This window comes from Rhinoraja longicauda, chromosome 5, assembly GCF_053455715.1.
Source record: "Rhinoraja longicauda isolate Sanriku21f chromosome 5, sRhiLon1.1, whole genome shotgun sequence".
In the NCBI taxonomy this organism is placed as follows: domain Eukaryota; kingdom Metazoa; phylum Chordata; class Chondrichthyes; order Rajiformes; family Arhynchobatidae; genus Rhinoraja; species Rhinoraja longicauda.
This window is the reverse complement of record NC_135957.1, coordinates 26790211-26808270: the sequence shown is the minus strand read 5'-3', so window position 1 is coordinate 26808270 and position 18060 is coordinate 26790211. Positions and strand designations below refer to the sequence as shown.

General features: G+C 42.7%; 1 protein-coding gene across 1 annotated transcript in view; it reads right to left on the bottom strand.

The window, feature by feature from the left end:
• Positions 1–367: 367 nt before the first annotated feature.
• LOC144593506 (testis development-related protein-like) overlaps positions 368–18060 on the bottom strand; it is a 31035-nt gene continuing 13342 nt past the window's right edge. Inside the window, exons 3-4 of the mRNA XM_078399177.1 lie at positions 5358–5452; positions 368–895 (exon numbers count right to left, since the gene is read on the bottom strand). Of these exons, the coding sequence (XP_078255303.1) occupies positions 559–895; positions 5358–5452 (432 nt within the window). The 3' untranslated portion in view covers positions 368–558. The remainder of the gene's footprint in view (positions 896–5357; positions 5453–18060) is intronic.

Below are 18060 nucleotides of genomic sequence, written 5' to 3'. Positions count from 1 at the left end.
GTAATAGCACTTTAACATATATAGCCCACCTATCCACTTTTATTAAGTCATGGAAAGGCAGTGGGAACACAAGAGTGAAGAAACTAGTCTATTGTCACTATCACAAAGGCATGCAAAGCAACTGACTATAGACAGTATCTCTTATTCTGTTTCACTGTAGTCTTGGAACCCAATCTGCCCAGTAGTGTACATTCAGCAGCCAAAATAAGCATGCATTTAAGCCAGTGATCATAAACAGATTTTCCAAAGTTCAAAAGTATGAGATATCAATAAATAGATATATTTAGGCACCCAGTAGATCTGATGTCAAGCAGTCACAAATAAGGAGCACCGATGGAGCAATTAACCATGAGCTCACCTGAATGAAAAAGGTGTAATTATATTTATTGGAGAATTGGCACAACAGAAAAATGATCGATAATTCTGATTGAATTAAACATAGTGCTCCACAGGCACCAACTATACATGCATAAAATACTAATCAAAAAAAATCCAGAGAAAGCACAACAGAATAGCTGTGAATGGTGAGGAACTGTGCAATTGTTGGGCTAACAAGTATCACTCGAGCTCTTCCCAGCAGTCAGTCAGATTTCCTTTGCTGCGTCTCTGGATTCCAGGCAGTTTACCTGCTGTCCTGATTCCCCACTTGGAAGTGCTCGTGTTTGTTTCACCGTCCAGGCTGGTATACTTTGAACTGCTGCTACTCTCACATGCCCAATCAGACCAGGTGCTGGAATCAGTCACGTTGCTACAAGGATTGTCCATTGTAACTTGAGATTCCCAACCTTCATCTTCTGTGGGGATTTTGCTGGCTATATTCTGTTTAATTCCCAAGCTGTCCCAGAAACTAGATTTCTTTTCTGTTTTTACATCTTCTTTTAGTTTCACAGTTGTCCTGCAGACATAAAAAAAGACAGGAATAAACTTACACACAGCCATTGATAATATAACTTGCTTTTAAAGGCAGGATGTTAGTAAGGGCAAACCTGATAATATTCAACATTTGCTTCTTATGCTCAACATCCAATGGATGAATAATAAATCTTATTATTATACCCCACATTTACATCCAATGATATAAATAATGGCTTAGTAATAGTGTGGAATCAGGCCCTTTCCTGACTAAGATGCCCCATCTACTCTAGTCCCACCTGCCTACGTTAGTCCCATATCACTCTAAACCTTTCCTATCCATGTACCTGTCCAAATGTCTTTTAAATGTTGTGGTAGTACCTGCCTCAACTACCCCCTCTGGCATCTTATTCCATACACCCACCACCCTTTGTATTAAAAAAAGTTGCTCCTCGGGTTCCTATTAAATCTTTCCCCTCTCACCTCAAAGCAATGCCTCTGGTTCTTGATTCCCCTGCTCAGGGTAAATGCAGTCTATTCACCTCATATTCTTATACATCCGTACAAGATTACCCTTCAGCCTCCTGCGCTCCAAGGAATAAAGTTCTAACCTGCTCAACCTCTCCCCATAGCTCAGGCCCTGGAGTCCTGGCAACATCCTCGTAAATTTTCTCTCCATTCTTTCCAGCTTAATAACATATTTCCCATAAGAGGTCGTTCAAAACTGAACACAATACTCTAAATGTGGCCTCACTAATGTCTTGTATAACTGTAACATAACCTCCCAACTTCTATACTCAATACTCTGATACTCGACTCATTGTTCTGTTTCAGTACATATGACAATTAAACACTCCTGACTCTTAACAGCGAATAAGAGCAGATTCACAAGATCTGAAATGCACTGTTAGCAGCAAACTTTGGCAAAGTTGTTGTTTGACCCAATGAACCCCTCTAGCTACTTATTTTTTGCCCCAAATTCCATTTGCAGTCCCTTGTATCTGCAAATCTATCCGTCTTATCGGATGGTTGTGGGAATCTGGTTGATTTGCAATTTGCTGTTTATGAGATTGGAAGCTGGGCCGATGCCAAACATAATTATTTTACATTATTACAATGGAAAACTCAGGAGAATAAATTATATCAATTGCAGATCATTTGAAGGTGTATCAGTGAGAAGGGGATTCTGCTAATTTATCAGTAATTTACAGGGCAAGGGAAGAGCTCATCTACTTTCAGTAAATTTGATATTTAGGTGGAATTTAGTGCAGTGGTGCTAACAGCAGCAGTTTGGAGATGTGTTGCAGTCATTTTGTATGCATGGAACGGAAAAGTACAGCACAGGATCAGGCCCTGAGGCCCACAATGCCCATACCACATATGATACCATTTGAAATTAATCTCTTCTGCCTGCACATGGTCCAGACCCCCTCTACCTATCCATCCATGTGCCCATTTATAAACTGCTTAAACATCACTATTTAACTGTCCCCACCCCTAACCGTGGCATCCATCACCCTGTGTAAAAAGGTGTCAAGTTAAACAATCTCTTGCTGCTTGTGATCCATATCGTTACTTTGCCTGCATTTCCATGTGCCTATTTAAAAGCCTCAAATATCCTTATTGTACCTGGTTCCACCACCCCTGGCAATGCTTTCCAGGTACCGGCTGATCTGTGTAAACAAAACACGCCCTGCGCATCTTTAAAACTTTATCCCTTTCAGAGTGCAGAGAAGATTTACAATGATGTTGCCTGAACTCTCGGGCCTGCGCTATAGTGAGAGGTTGGGCAGGCTAGTACTTTATTCCTCTGAGTGCAGGAGGATGAAGGGTGATCTTATAGAGGTGTATAAGATCATGAGGGGCATAGATTGAGTAGACGCACAACATTTTTTGTTAACCCAGTGTTGGGGGAATCAAGAACCAGAGGACATAAGTTTGAGATGGGAAAGATTTAATAAGAATCTGAGAGGCAGCTTTTTACACAGAGACTGGTGGGTGCATGGAATGAACTGCCTGAGGAGGTAGTTGAGGCAGAAACTCTAACAACGTTTAAAAGTCATACAGGAAAATGGACAGGAAAGGTTTCGTGGGATATGGGCCAATTGTTGGCAGTGGGACTAGTATACGGGGTAGCTTGGTTGGCATGAAGTTGGTCCAAAGGGCCTGTTTCCGTGCTATATAACTATGACCTCAAAGCTATTTCTAGTCTACGACATTTCCACTGGGAAAAGTGTTCTGAGTGTCTACTCCATCTATGCTTACGTATCCAGCGAGGGTCACTGTTTTGCAGCTGTTGGTAGTACAGCATTGAAAAGCTCTGTTAAATGTTGACTGAGACTTTCCTACATAGTGTACCCACAGATGCTGAATAAATAGCTTAGTTTTACAGGTTTTGGACGTGAGCTGAAAACAACAAACAATGGACATTAAATTTTCTTTCCCAAAATAAACATAGGAAATACTTGCAACTGCAAAGTCACAAAAGAACACTCCCATTTGCAGACAACCATTGTGCGCCCAGCTCCAATCCAACATTTCCCATTCTATTCTTTCCTTTCTGTTCTGTTGTTTGTTTGCATTTCTACACTTTCAAAGATTGTTACAGTAATTTGTAATTCTATTATTATTCCAATCGTGCTGTTCCTTTTGAGAATATTTCATTACACATATTTTTTATAGATTAATTACAATAACTATAAACACACAGCAATAATTCCTAGCAATGATTCTAACCCTGTATGAAGTTGCAAGAATAACAAGTTATTAACTTCAAGCTAAGTTTATTGAGTGTAACGATGCAAGGTTACAGTCCAAGCTGCAGCTCGTGAACAAGATGAGTCCTGCGGGTACCGCACATGTGCAAGATAACTTCTTGCAGGAACGGCATATGCTAAAACCTGACATGAACTGTGAATTCAGTGAGTGATCTATATCCCCTTTTCATAGCTCATGTTCCCTATCAAACTGAATATCATGCGAAGTTGTAAATATATCAAGCCGTATACAAAATGCAGTTACTGCTAAAATAGGCAGGCTACAGACTCAGGCTAGTCTGTGGCATCTATAACGACGTGTTGAGAAAGGTGCTAGTAATTTGACACTAATTAAGGCAGTCTCCATCAGTCAGATTCATGAGATGACTGAAGAGCTCAACAAAACGCTGGCTTCTCCACAGCATTGTGTCACAAATGTTGATGCAGTCCAGGCTGAGTTCATGAGAAAGCTACAGCCTGAGATAAGAGTGAAAAAACAAGCAGGGACTCTGCGTATGCCAACTGCAACAATTGTGGAGATAGTCATGCAGCTGCGAGAAACAAATGTCCAGCTTTTGGTCAACAGTGCCATGCCTGTAAAAGATGGAACCATTTTAAAAGGCGATGCAAGTCGACACAACAAATCTACAACAGGCAGAGAGGCCTAGGAGGACCGTTCACCAGATAGAATCTGACCAAGCTGACAGCAGTGCTTACAGTCTGCGTCGACAGAATAACCCTGCAAATGCCTGCTCATTCCATTGAGACACAGATGGAAAAGAATGGTGAAGCCTTGGTCACTGTGCGAGTTAATGGCATTCCAGTTGAAATGAAAGTAGACACATGCCAAGTGTAATGTGTTGTCGAAAAATACATTTGAACTGCTATGGGATAATGAACAAATAAGAGCATGCACTAAAGCCACAAACCTTGTTACATATGGGGCAGTAAAATCAAACCTGTCGGTATAGTCAAGTTGCAGTGCCATCTAGCGGGACAACCGTACACATTGCCATTCTATGTTGTCCAGGAGGATGCTCTGCCACTGCGAGGGCTTCGTGCATGCAGGCAAATGGGGCTGGTCTCATTCAGTAAGGATGTTCACCAGTTGCGCCCCACTGAAGATGATCAGATGTCATGTCGAATTCAAATGGAATACAGCGATTTTTTCACCGATGAGCTTGGAAAGCTGCCTGTAACCTATCCCATGACACTCGACCCGGATGCAAGGTCCTGCACATCGCATTCCTGTGGCTATGAAGGACAGAGTCAAAGCAGAGCTAGGCAGAATGCAGGAGTTGGGCGCCATCACTCCAGTGTCCGAGCCAACCGATTGGGTGTCATCCATGGTTGTCACCAACAAGAAGAACAAACAGGCGATCAGAATATGCATCAATCCAAGAGACTGGAACATGGCTTTGAAAAGGCCACATCACCATATGTGCACGGTGGAAGAAGTGGCTGCACACATGTCAAATGCAATGGTGTTTTCTGTCTTGGATGTAATGAACTCCTTTTGGCAGATTCCACATGACCATGCATCTTCGATGCTAACCACCTTTAGCACTTCTTTTGGTCGCTACAGGTTTTTGAGGATGCAAGGTTACAGTCCAAGCTGCAGCTCGCGAACAAGATGACTCCCGCAGGTACAGCACATGTGCAAGATAACTTCTTGCAGGAACGTCATATGCTAAAACCCCGACATGGACTCACTGTGAATTCAGTGACTGATCTACAAACCCTACTCACCATTTAGGCTCATTGTCAGTCAGCAGTTTGTGCTCATCGCCTTTGTTGAAAAGCGAAGCTACTTCCTTCCAACTTTTTAGGCTTGCTCCTTGAACCTAAATCAAGCAACAAAAAAAATTACTGGGATAATAGTTAAATTCAAAGCATATAATAACAAGGAAACAGCCAGAATCCCCTCTATGACTCTATTGGTAAGTGTGGAATTATCATACAGATTGGAAGTTTTATTTCTGGTTTGATTCTAGATTTAGGCAGCACGGTGGCGCAGCGGTGGTGTTGCTGCCTTACAAAGCCAGGTACCCAGGTTCCATCCTGACTACGGGCATTTGTCTGTACGGAGTTTGTACATTCTCCCTGTGGGTTTTCCCCGGGAGCTCTGGTTTCCTCCCATATTCCAAAGATATAAACATAGCACAAAAAGTAAGGAAATTTTTGTTTGGTAGATTAATTCTTTGTTGTAACAATGCTTCTTGGCAATAAATCTTATACCGTTGGAAAGCCTGTTTATTTCCCTTTTAAATGGTGCCACATTTGTAAGGAACATGCATTTGTGGGATGAGCAGCAGAGCTGAGTATATGGGTTGCGCCCATGAAAAATTTGCCAAATCTTCTCTGCCAATGCCAAACAGCTTATTCTGCTGTTGCTATTGACTCTTGTTTTGAGCTTCTGGTACCCCCAGGTGCTGACAAGAATGGGATGCCATCCCACAACAGTGTGTGACCAGGCTGGTGACCAGCATGAGGAGGAGGTGCCAGGCTGTTATGGCTGTGTATGGTTCTTCCACACACTACTGTGGCTCCTGTTTATTAAATGAATAAATTGTTAAATTGCCAATATGTCTTGTTTCTTCAGACTTCAATCATCCAATCCACCAAACAACACCGAACAAGAGTCAATGGCAGAATAAGCTGTTTGGCATTGGCAGAGATTTGGCAAATTTTTCATGGGCGCAACCCATATACTCAGCTCTGCTGCTCATCCCACAAATGCATGTTCCTTACAAATGTGGCACCATTTAAAAGGGAAATAAACAGGCTTTCCAACGGTATAAGATTTATTGCCAAGAAGCATTGTTACAACAAAGAAATAATCTACCAAACACAAATTTCCTTACTTTTTGTGCTATGTTTATATAGGTTTGTAGGATAATTGATATGGTAAAATTGTAAATTGTCCCTAATGTGTGGAGGATAGTGTTAATTTGCAGGGATCGCTGGTGGGCATGGACTCGGTGGGCCGAAGGGCCTGTTTCGGTGCTGCATCTCCAAACTAAACTAAGCAGAATTTGGCAACTCCAGGAGCAGCAACAATGGAGATATAGCAATGCAGATATGGATCTCAGGACTGAAGGACAAGTCAGCCGGGGGGCGGGGGGGGGGGGGGGGGGGAGGACATTTCCAGAGTTAAAAGAGGCAAATGGTATGCATGCTTTCATTGGTCAGAGCGTTTGAGTATAAAAGTCAGGAAGTCATGATGCCGCATGCATACCATATGCCTCCTTTAACTCCTTTATAGGACTTTAGTTAGGTCGCATTTGAAGTATTGTGTGCAGTTCTGGTCATCCATTACAGGAATGATGTGGAGGCTTTGGAAAGTGTGCAGACGTGGTTTGCCAGAATGATGCCTGGATTAGTGTGTATTAGTTACAGGGAGCAGTTGGACAGACATGGATTATTTTGTCTAGAACGCAGGAGATTGTGGGGAGGCCTGATAGTAGTATCTAAAATTATGAGAGGCATCGATAGCTTAGGCAGTCAGAATCATTTTACCCCAAGGTGGAAAAATCAAATATTAGAGGGCTGAGCTTTAAGGCTAGAGAGGCAAATTTTAGAGGAGATGTGCAGAACAAGTTTGTTTTTTAATTACTAAATGGAGGTTGGCGAGAGCCTGGAATTCCCAGCCAGGGGTGCTGATTGACGCATACCTTAGTGGCATTTAAAATACTTTTAGATAAGCATATAGATATGTAGGACTTGGAGGGACATGGATTACGCACAGATAGATGTGATGGTCTTGGCATCATGTCTGGCACTGACATCGTGGGCTGAAGGCCTGTTCTTGTGATGCAGTATTTTGTTTTCTATGTCCTAGTTCTGGATTCTCAGTGGCACAATGATCCAACAGATGCCCAACTTCAATCCTGACTTGAGAATCATAGAGCATGGAAACAGGCTCTTGGTCCCAACCTGCCCATGCAACCAAGACCAGCAGTCCCACCTAGTTTAATAGGAACCTGAGGGGCAAGTTTTCACACAGAGGGTGGTGGGTATATGGAATGAGCTGCCAGAGGTGGTAGTTGAGACAGGCACTATAATAACATTTAAAAGACTCATGGATAGGTAAATGGGCAAAATGAGTAACTCAGCAGGTCAGGCAGCATCTCTGGAGAAAAAGGATGGATGATGTTTCAGGTTGGGACCCTTCTTCAGACCAGCACTTTGTGTCCATCATTGCATTCTAGTGCAAGGATCTGACAACTCGTGGATTGATAAGGTATTGGTTGGCAAAACATTTCATCAGGCATTTTAGAAAATTGGTCCGATCCCTTTTGCTTTATACACACAAAACATTGCATCCATGAACATTAGCATTTTCAACATTCATATCAAATTGTGGGATAACTGAAATGGAGCTATTACTTCAAAACGCACAAAGATGACCATTACTTACTGCTAGCCTCTGTCCAAGCCCTCATACAGGTCGAACAGAGAGATGTGCGATTGTTTGCTGCTGCTCTTTATTCTGACTCCAGGCCAACAGAATGCTCAAAATTACTCAAATCAATGTTACCATTAACATTCAACGGCTCATATTGACTTTTCTAGCCATTTTAGGAATATGTGGGCCAGAAATGGAACAAAGGGAATTATGTTTTTCAAACCTCACCTCTAAGTGGTGCAATGGCATTGAACGTGCTAAAGCTGGCTAATAATTTGTTATAACCAGAGATGCAACACAGATATATGCTCTTTAGCACACCAAATCTGTGCCGACTTTCAACCACCCTTTTAAGTAATTCTACTTCCATAGGCTCTACATGCCCACTAGGGAACATTTACAGTGACTAATTAATCAACCAACCCACGGCTCTTGGAACATGGAGGAAACAGGAGCACTGAGAGGAGACTCGCACAGTCACAAGGAAAATGAGCAAACACCACACACACAGTACCAGAGATTAGGATTGAACCTCCTCTGGAGCTGTGATACAGCAACTCTACCATCTGTGCCACTATTGTGCCATCTCAAAGACACAAACTGTGACTGTGCACAATCAACACAAGTAGGGTTCAAACCTATTTGACCATTTCTTCAGTGGTTTTTAAGCCCAACACAATTGTGGTCTTTAATTTAAATTCTTCGTAACTCTCCAGTTTATTCATATCTTCTTATAAGCAACATCAACTTTGGGGCAATTTTCCAGTCTAAAAAAGGTAACATTTTACAGAATCAGGAACTGCAACAAATTGAAACTACTGCATTGTATCTGGTGAATACAAAACATTACTTTGTGTCAACTAAGATATGTGCTGGCTGAGATAAACACGAGTACTTGCAGTCAGAGTAAAATGATTTGCGAGTTATATATTCTACAGGAGTTACCAGAACCAAAAAAAAAATCCAAATTGATACTCTATATCCAATGTCTGTTGCTATATTGATGAGGTTGGTTTTCAGCATAAAATCAGATTTATAGTTCCATAATATATGCTGCTGTAAATGTAGACCCATCTCCAGGTTGCACACAGGTAAAATATGTCACTACCATTGAACATCTTAATCTTCTGGATCAGCCCACCAAGGGGGTCTTCATCAAATCAAATGCCTTGCTATGTAGCCATGTAGCCAACCCTCATTGATCAGCATCATCACCTCCTCAGAAAACTCAATTACATTAATAAGACACGGCCTGCCCTATAAAAAGCCACGCTGATAGTCCCTAATTAACCCATTATTTTCCAAAAACGAGAAACATCACCTCATATTTCACGGGTGCTTACAACACAATGGTATGAACACTGAATTCTGTTTTTAAATAATAGCGCCCATCCCACCCCGGTTTCCACCCATTGTTCCCTTCCATCTATATCCCTCAATCTGGCTTTACATTTCACTCCTTTTCACTTAGTCCAACCCATATGCCAAACAAACCTCCCTCATCTGTATCCACCTGTCACTTGCCAGGCTTTTTCCCACCTCCCTCTCTCTTTACCTGTTTATTCCCCCCCCCCCATTACATTCAGTCTGAAGAAGGGTCCCAAACTGAAACTGTACCTGATCATTCCCTCCACAGATACTGTCTGACCTGCTGAGTTACTCCAACATTTTATTTTGTTTAACAACATATTTAGGTAATGAGTTGAGTAGATGGGAGCACAAATTTACAAAGATAGTTGAAGCAAGTGGTAAATCAATGGCAGATGGAATGCAATGACCAAAACAAGGCCGACAAACAGACTTATTTTTCTTATTGGTAAGCTAGAAGGAGAACGGGGATTTGTATGTTAATGTACATTGGAAGTCAGACAGTACAAAAGTACAAGAAGCAATCAAAATGTATATTGGAAAGCTGTCCTTTGTTCTGAGGAAGTGGGAATGCAAAGTGTTGGCCAGATTCCAAATACAGCACTTCATTCAATCTAGTCACCAGGCCTTAAGCGGCACACATTGGATTACTTAGGACGAGATGGAGAGATTTAAGAGGGTGTTCAAATGCAGCTTTTTTCACTCAGAGGGTCGATCATATCTAGAATAAGATGCCAGAGAAAGCAATAGAAGTAGATAAAATTATTACTTTGAAAATACATTTGGACAGATAGATGGATAGGAAGGATTTAGAGAAACAGATTCTTGATTAATAAGGGTGTCATGGGTTATGGGGAGAAGGCAGGAAAATGGGACTGAGAAGGAAAAGGAAAATGGTGGGCCAAATGGCCTAATTCAGCTCCTAGAACTGAGGAACATGATGTAGGCCCTTTGCCCCCCATGGTCCCCACTGATCATCAATCATCCATTTACACTAATCCAAATGTATTCTCTACATATTGTTATTAATTCTCCCCAAATTCGACCACGGGATAATTTACAGTGGTAATTAACCTACCAATATACTGAGATAACACAGGATCTCAACTTGGTCAGCATGGACAAGGTGGGCTGAAGGGCTTGTTTCTGTGCAATATCATTCTGACTATGAATTGGAGGGAGAATGGTACACATTTAGCAAAATTGTATCGCATTGTGGAGCTTATTTCAGTGAACAGCTGAAATGAAATTTGGCCTTCAGATAAGAATGAAATAAATAATTACTAAGTGCCTTTTACACCCTTTACCTAAGCATTTTTAAAGGAACTAAGTGCTCATCAGTAGAATAAAAGGATGGATGTGCAGTTAAAGTCAATTATTGCAAAGGTCCTGAATCTTAAAATTAAAGTACTTTTTGGCCAGCACAGTGGTACAGCTGCTTCCGCAGAGCGCCAGAGAACGGGGCTTCTATCCTGACCTCGGGTGCTGACTTACTGGAGTTTGCATGTTCTCCCTGTGGGTTTCATCCAGGTGCTCCGGTTTCCTCCCATGACCCAAAGACATGCAGGTTTATGAGTTAATTGGCCAATGTAAATTGACCCCAATGGAAGTGGATGAGAAAGTGAGGTGATATGGAACTGGTGAAAACAGGGTGACTGACGATCAGTGGAGATTTGGTGGGCTGAAGAAACTGTTTCCGTGCTATATCTCTAAACTAAAATAACCCCACATTAAATGTCAAAAAACATTGGAACATTCCACAGAATGCTGTTGAACCCAGATCTATTAACATTTTTAACATTGAGATTCACACAGTTTAATTGGATAAGCATTAAAGTATATGGATCAAAAGCTGATTAATGTAGTTTAAGGTAAAGATCAGCCACAATCTAATTAAACTCCAGAACAGGCTTTAGAGACCCCAATCCATTTACCTCTGCAAGAATCCATTTAAATGAGTTAACTGTAAGAAGGGGCCTTTTTATGGACTGTAACTGAGAATCAAAACATGTTGTCTATGCTTTCCACTGCTTATTATTATGAAAGAGAAGCCATAATGGGGTTTATGCTGATGCTTGTGAGCTCCGGATCAAATCAATATACATTTAAGTCTGGTGCTTATTGAATGAAACAAGGTTCACTTGCTCACAGCAATGTCTTCATTTGCAGAATGTTAACTATTTATAATCCTTACTTGCTTTAAAAGAGAACAGAATTCAATTTTAACAAAAGAATCATCAATATAAAGAATATGATTCACATCTTCTTTACACTCATATATTTGTCACATTATCTGTAGCAGAAATATATAAAAGTAGAAGGCATACAGTACATCTAGGGTAAGGAAGCAAGATGTTTTAAGGAGATCTCATAAAGTCAGCCATACAGCATGGAAACAGGCCCTTCAGCCCAACCTGTCCACGCCGACCAACATCCCTCATCCACGCCAGTCTTGCCTGCCCACAGCCCTCTAGTTCAGTTTATTGTCATGTGCACCGAGGTACAGTGAAAAGTTTTCACTACGTGCTAATCAGTCAGCGGAAAGACCAATCCATAATTACAATTGAGCCATTTACAGTTTATAGATACATAAGGGAATAATGTTTAGTGCAAGGTAAAGCCAGTAAAGTAAAACCGGTATCAAAGATAGTCCAGGGATCACCAATGAGCTAGATAGTAATTTAGGACTGCTCTCTAGTTGTGGTAGGATGATTCAGTTGCCCGATAACAGCTGGGACGAAACCGAATCTGGAGTGCATTTTCACACTTCTATACCTTTTGCCCAATGGGAGAGGGGAGAAGATGGAGCGGCCAGGATGCGACTCGTCCTTGATTATGCTGCTGGCCTTGCCGAGGCAGCGCAAGGTATAAATGGAGTTTAAACCTATCCTAGCCATGTACCAAATGTCTCTTAAACATAATGATAGTACCTGCCTCAGCGAACTCCTCCGGCAGCTTGTTCCAAATACGCACCGCCCTTTGTGTAAAAAAGTTACCCCTCAGGTTGCTATTAAATCTTCCCCACCTCCTCTCCCTTACCTCTTCCTCTTCTGATGAAGAACTTTTTCTCCTAAAGGGAATCTGGAATGTACTGACCGAGTGGGTTTTAGAAGCAGGTGCTCTAATAACATTTATGTGGCATATACAATCACCTATTGTTACCAAGGCACCACAAACTGTGGACAGAGGGCTGGTAGATGCATATTTGAAGGTTGGCATGGATATGCTGGAACAAAGAACCTCTTCCTGGCTGCATAACTGTACAACTATGCATGTTACAATATTGAATGTTGAATATTATGCAAGTAACAATATTGAATATGGATATTCAATATAACTGTTAAAACGGTTCAGGTCATCGGGTGCTGGCAAATTAAATATCTGTCAAACAATTTCAGTGTTGCCTCTCTTGAACTACTAGTTTTGTGATAATAATCTTGGAGACGAGGATAAGAGCACTGGATGTGCGAGAAGACATATCATAGAAACTAATTCAATTTGTGCATGTTTCTAGTGCCGAATACCTCAAACACTATGGTAATTAAAACAATAAATCAGAAATTTAGTCAAGGAAAAACAATATGCAAATTTTGAAAGGGTGTCAGTACCATTTTCCAACATCATTAAGCAGAACCAGGCAAATTTAAAATGGGAGCAGATAAGGGATGAGTGGGAGTTCAGGGACAATGTGTTCCCATCTGGGTGAAAGTCAAGGCTACAAGTCTAGAAACTCCGGATGTCAAGGGATATGAAAGGCTTGATGAAGAAAAACCAAGGTAAACATGTGGCAAGGAGAGAGCTGTAAAAACATGGAAGTCCCTTTAAGAGTGTAGATTTTATGGGGGGAGGGTACTTAAAGAGATTAAGTGGGAAAAGAGGGTCCATAAAATATCAGTGGCAGACAAGAGGGAAATTTAAAGGCATTTTATAAGCATAAAAAGAGCAAATGTATAACCAGCGAAAGAGTAGAGCCCATTAGAAACCAAATAGGCAATCAATGCATGGAGCCAGATCCTAAATGATTACTTTTCATCTGTATTCACTGACAAAAAAGAAATTGTTAGATTTTGGTTGAGTCAGTAAAATTCTAGAACACCTAGATATTTAAAAAAGTAGTCGATGACATAAAGATGGATAAATTCCCTGGCCTTAATGATATATATCCTAGGCTGCATTTAGAGGCAATGGAGAAGATTGCTGCAGTCCTGATAGACACATTTAAGTTAGGTGCCAGATGACAGGGGTAAAGCAAATGTGGTACCTTAATTCAAGAAAGGAGTAGGGCTAAGCTAATTAATTATAGAGCAGCGGGTCTAACTTCATTTGGAAAAGCAGGGAATTGTGAGCACAGAATTGTTCGTTGGAGATCTGAGGAATTCAATTGCATTTTTTTGAGGAGATGGACGGACGGACGGATGGATGGATGCCATTCAGGCTTCCAGACAGTTAGGCCATGCAAAAGGCCTTACAGTCTATGAAAAAAATTAGCAAATTAGATCAAAATAAGCTTGAGAATTGGTAAATGGTCATCGTACATGATGTTTCTATTATGAAGCCTGTGTATGATATGGTGTTAGATCCCTCACTGTTAAAATATATTAACATTCATTAACAGCTTAGATATGAAAGTAGGAGGTGTGATTAGTAACTTTGTGATGACACAAAAATTGGTGGTGGCGTTTACAATGTTGAGAGTCGTCTTGGGCTTCAGAGTGATGCTGATCAGCTGGCAAATTGAATAGGGCAAAAGCAGATGGATTTTAATCCTGATAAGTGTGAGGTGATGTATTCTGGTGATGGCAATATTAAGATAGGGCATATACCATGAATGTTCGGACACTTGTATTGAGAAACACTGGTGTATAAATCCATAGAACTCAAGGTTCGTAGCATCAGATAGAATAATAAAAAAGGCAAACGGAACCAATTAACCTACAAACCCACACATCTTTAAGATGTGGTAGAAACAGGAGCACTCGTACGAAACCCAAGCAGTCACAGGGAGAACGTGCAAACTCTGCACAGACAGCATGCAAGGTCAGGATCAAACAAGGTCTCTGGCGCTGAGACAACGACTCTTCCAGCTGCACCACTGCATCACCTGATAACATCCCTCCTACAGCAGGGCGATCAAAACTGAACAGTGGCCTCAACAACGTCTTGTACAACTGTAACATATCTTCTCTACTCAGTACCTTGACAGATAAAGGCTAATGTATCAAAAGCCATCTTTACCACTATCTTCCTGTGGCGCCACTTTCAGAGAACTAAGTAGCTCCTGGATCCCTTTGTTCTAAAACAAACCAGAGGGGTAATTTACCTCAACTCATTGTGGAGGTCCTGCCCTGCTTTGACTTCCCAAAATACAAAACCTCATACTTGTCTGCATTAAACTCCATTAACTATTCCTCAGCCCTTTTGTCCTGTTGATCAAGATCTGGCTATAATTTTTGACAACCATCTTCATTCTCTGCGATACCACCTACTTTAGCGTCATATGCAAACTTACCAATCATGCCTTGTAAATTCCCATCCAAATAATAATTAATATCAACCACAAACAGCAATGGCCCCAGCAGCAAACCCTGGAACACACCACTGGTCAAAGGCCTCCAGTCCGAAAAACAACCTTCCACCACCACCCTCTATTTCTTCCATAAAGCCAAATCTGTATTCAATTAGGTAGTTCTCCTTGGATCCCAAACAATCTAATCTTCCAGAGCAGACTACTATGTCTAGCTGAAGACTGCATAGACAACATCTACGTCCTTGCTCCCATCAACTGTCTTGGTTACTACTTCAAAAAATTCAAATGTGTAAGACACAGTCTCCCATGCACAAAATTACGCTGACTTACCCAATGAGCCCTCTATCCAAATGCATATATACTGTATCTTATCCCTCAGAATTCTCTCCAGTAACCTACCTACCACAGATGCAAGGCTCACAGGTCAATTGATCCCAGGCTTTTCCTTGCAGCCATTCTTAAGCAGAGGCACAACATTACCCACCCGCCAGACATCCAGCACCTCACCAGTGTCTAACGATGATCCATGTATCTCAGCTAAGGCTCCCACAATTTCTTCTCTAACTTCTCACAATGTCATCAACATATCTGTCCAGGGCTGGGAGATGCATTTGTCTTCATATGTCCAAGGAAATCCAGCACCTCCTCAACTGCAATATAGATTGTCCTCAAGACATCTTCATTAACTGTCCCAACCTTCATGGTTTTCTCCTCGGTAAGAACAGAGGAAGAGCTTTTCACCTGGAGGATAGTTGGAGTCTGCAATGCACTGCCCAAGAACGTGATGGAGGATTTTCCAAAGATATTTTTAAAATATTTAGATGAGCACTTGCATCACCAAGGCAAGTGTTGGTAAACAGGATCACCCACTCCCCTTACTAACTCAAACCTCTCCCCCAGTGAACGTCCAATCCACTCCCCTAACTTACTCTAACCTCCCCCCGCCTGAAAGTACAGCCCCGCTCACTCTGCAGCAACTCCGACTTGACAATCAAACCCGCCGATAAGGGAGGTGCTGTGGTAGTCTGGCGCGCTGACCTCTACCGGGCTGAGGCCAGGTGACAACTCTCAGACACCACCTCCTACTTATCCTTGGATCATGACCCCACAGATGAGCACCAGACCTTAATATCACACATCATTTCTGATTTTATTACTTCCGGCTCTCTGCCCTCTAAAGCCTCCAACCTCATTGTTCCCCAGCCTCGCACGGCCCAATTTTATCTTCTCTCCAAAATCCACAAACAGAACTGGCCTTGCAGACCCATTGTTTCTGCTTATTCATGTCCCACCAAATTAATTTCCACATACCCCGACTCCATCCTATCCCCCTGGTCCAATCCCTCCCAACCTATGTCCAAGACACCTCACACGCTCTTCATCTCTTCAATGATTTCCATTTTCCAGGCCTCCACTCTCTCATCTTTACCATGGATGTCCAGTCACTTTACACCTCCATCATTCACCAGGAAGGTCTTAAAGCACTCCGTTTCTTCCAGTACCAGCCCATTTCCGTCTACGAATACTCTCCTCCACCTAGCAGAGCTGGTCCTTACACTCAACAACTTCTCCTTCGGCTCCTCCCACTTCCTCCAAATCCAAGGTGTAGATATGGGCACTCGCATGGGCCCCAGCTATGCCTGCCTCTTTGTAGGGTATGTCGAACAATCACTGTTCCAGGCCCTATCCCCGAACTCTACTTCCGCTACATTGTCGACTGCATTGGTGCTGCTTCTTGCACCCATGGAGAACTCACCGACTTCATCAACTTAACCACTAATTTCCATCCTGCACTCAAATTCACTTGGACCATCTCCGACATCTCCCTACCATTTCTGGATCTCACCGTCTCCGTCACAAGAGACAGACTATTGACCGACATCTACTACAAACCTACTGACTCCCAATGCTATCTAGATTACACTTCTTCCCACTCTTCTTCCAGTAAAGCTATACCCCCTACTCCCAATTCCTCCTCCTTCAAGAGAGAGCTGGATAGAGCTCTTAAGGATAGCGGAGTGAGGGGGTATGGGGAGAAGGCAGGAACGGGGTACTGATTGAGAGTGATCAGCCATGATCGCATTGAATGGCGGTGCTGGCTCGAAGGGCTGAATGGCCTACTCCTGCACCTATTGTCTATTGTCTATGCCGCATCTGCGCCCAGGATGAGGTTTTCCATACTAGATCATCGGAGATGTCCTCATTCTTTAGGACATGAGGGTTTCCCTCTTCCATTATAGATGAGGCTCTCACTAGGGTCTCAATATCCCGCAGCTCCGCTCTTGCTCCCTCTCCTCCCATTTGCAACAAGAACTGAGTCCCCCTTGTCCTCACCTTCCACCCCATCAGCCGTCGCATACAGCATATAATCCTCCAACACTTTTGCCACCTCCGACAGGATCCTACTACTGGCCACATCTTCCCATCCCCACCCCTTTCTGCTTTCCACAGGGACCGTTCCCTCTGCAACTCCCTGGTCCACTCACCCCTTCCCACCCAAACCATCCCCCCCCCAGGGACTGTCCCCTGCAACCACAGGAGATGCAACACCTGTCCCTTTACCTCACCCTCGACTCCATCCAAGGACCCCGACAGTCTTTTCAGGTGAGGCAGAGGTTCACCTGCACCTCCTCCAACCTCATCTACTGTATCCTCGCTGTTCCAGGTGTCAATTCCAGTCCATCGGCAAGACCTAGCGCAGGCTCGGCGATCGTTTCGCTGAACACCTCTGCTCAGTCCGCCTTAACCTACCTGATCTCCCAGTGGCTCAGCACTTCAATTCCCCCTCCCATTCCCAATCTGACCTTTCTATCCTGGGCCTCCTCCATTGTCAGAGTGAGGCCCAGCACAAATTAGAGGAACAGCACTTCATATTTTGTTTGGGTAACTTACACCCCAGCGGTTAGAACATTGACTTCTCTAACTTCAAATAGCCCCTGCTTTCCCTCTCTCTCTCCATCCCCTCCCCTTCCCAGTTCTCCCACCAGTCTTACTGTCTCCGACTGCATTCTATCTCTGTCCCGCCCACTACCCTGACATCACTCTGAAGAAGGGTCTCGACCCATTCCTTTTCTCAAGAGATGCTGCCTGTCCCACTGAGTTACTCCAGCATTGTGTCTACCTTCTATCTAATTCCTTGATGGTTGGTA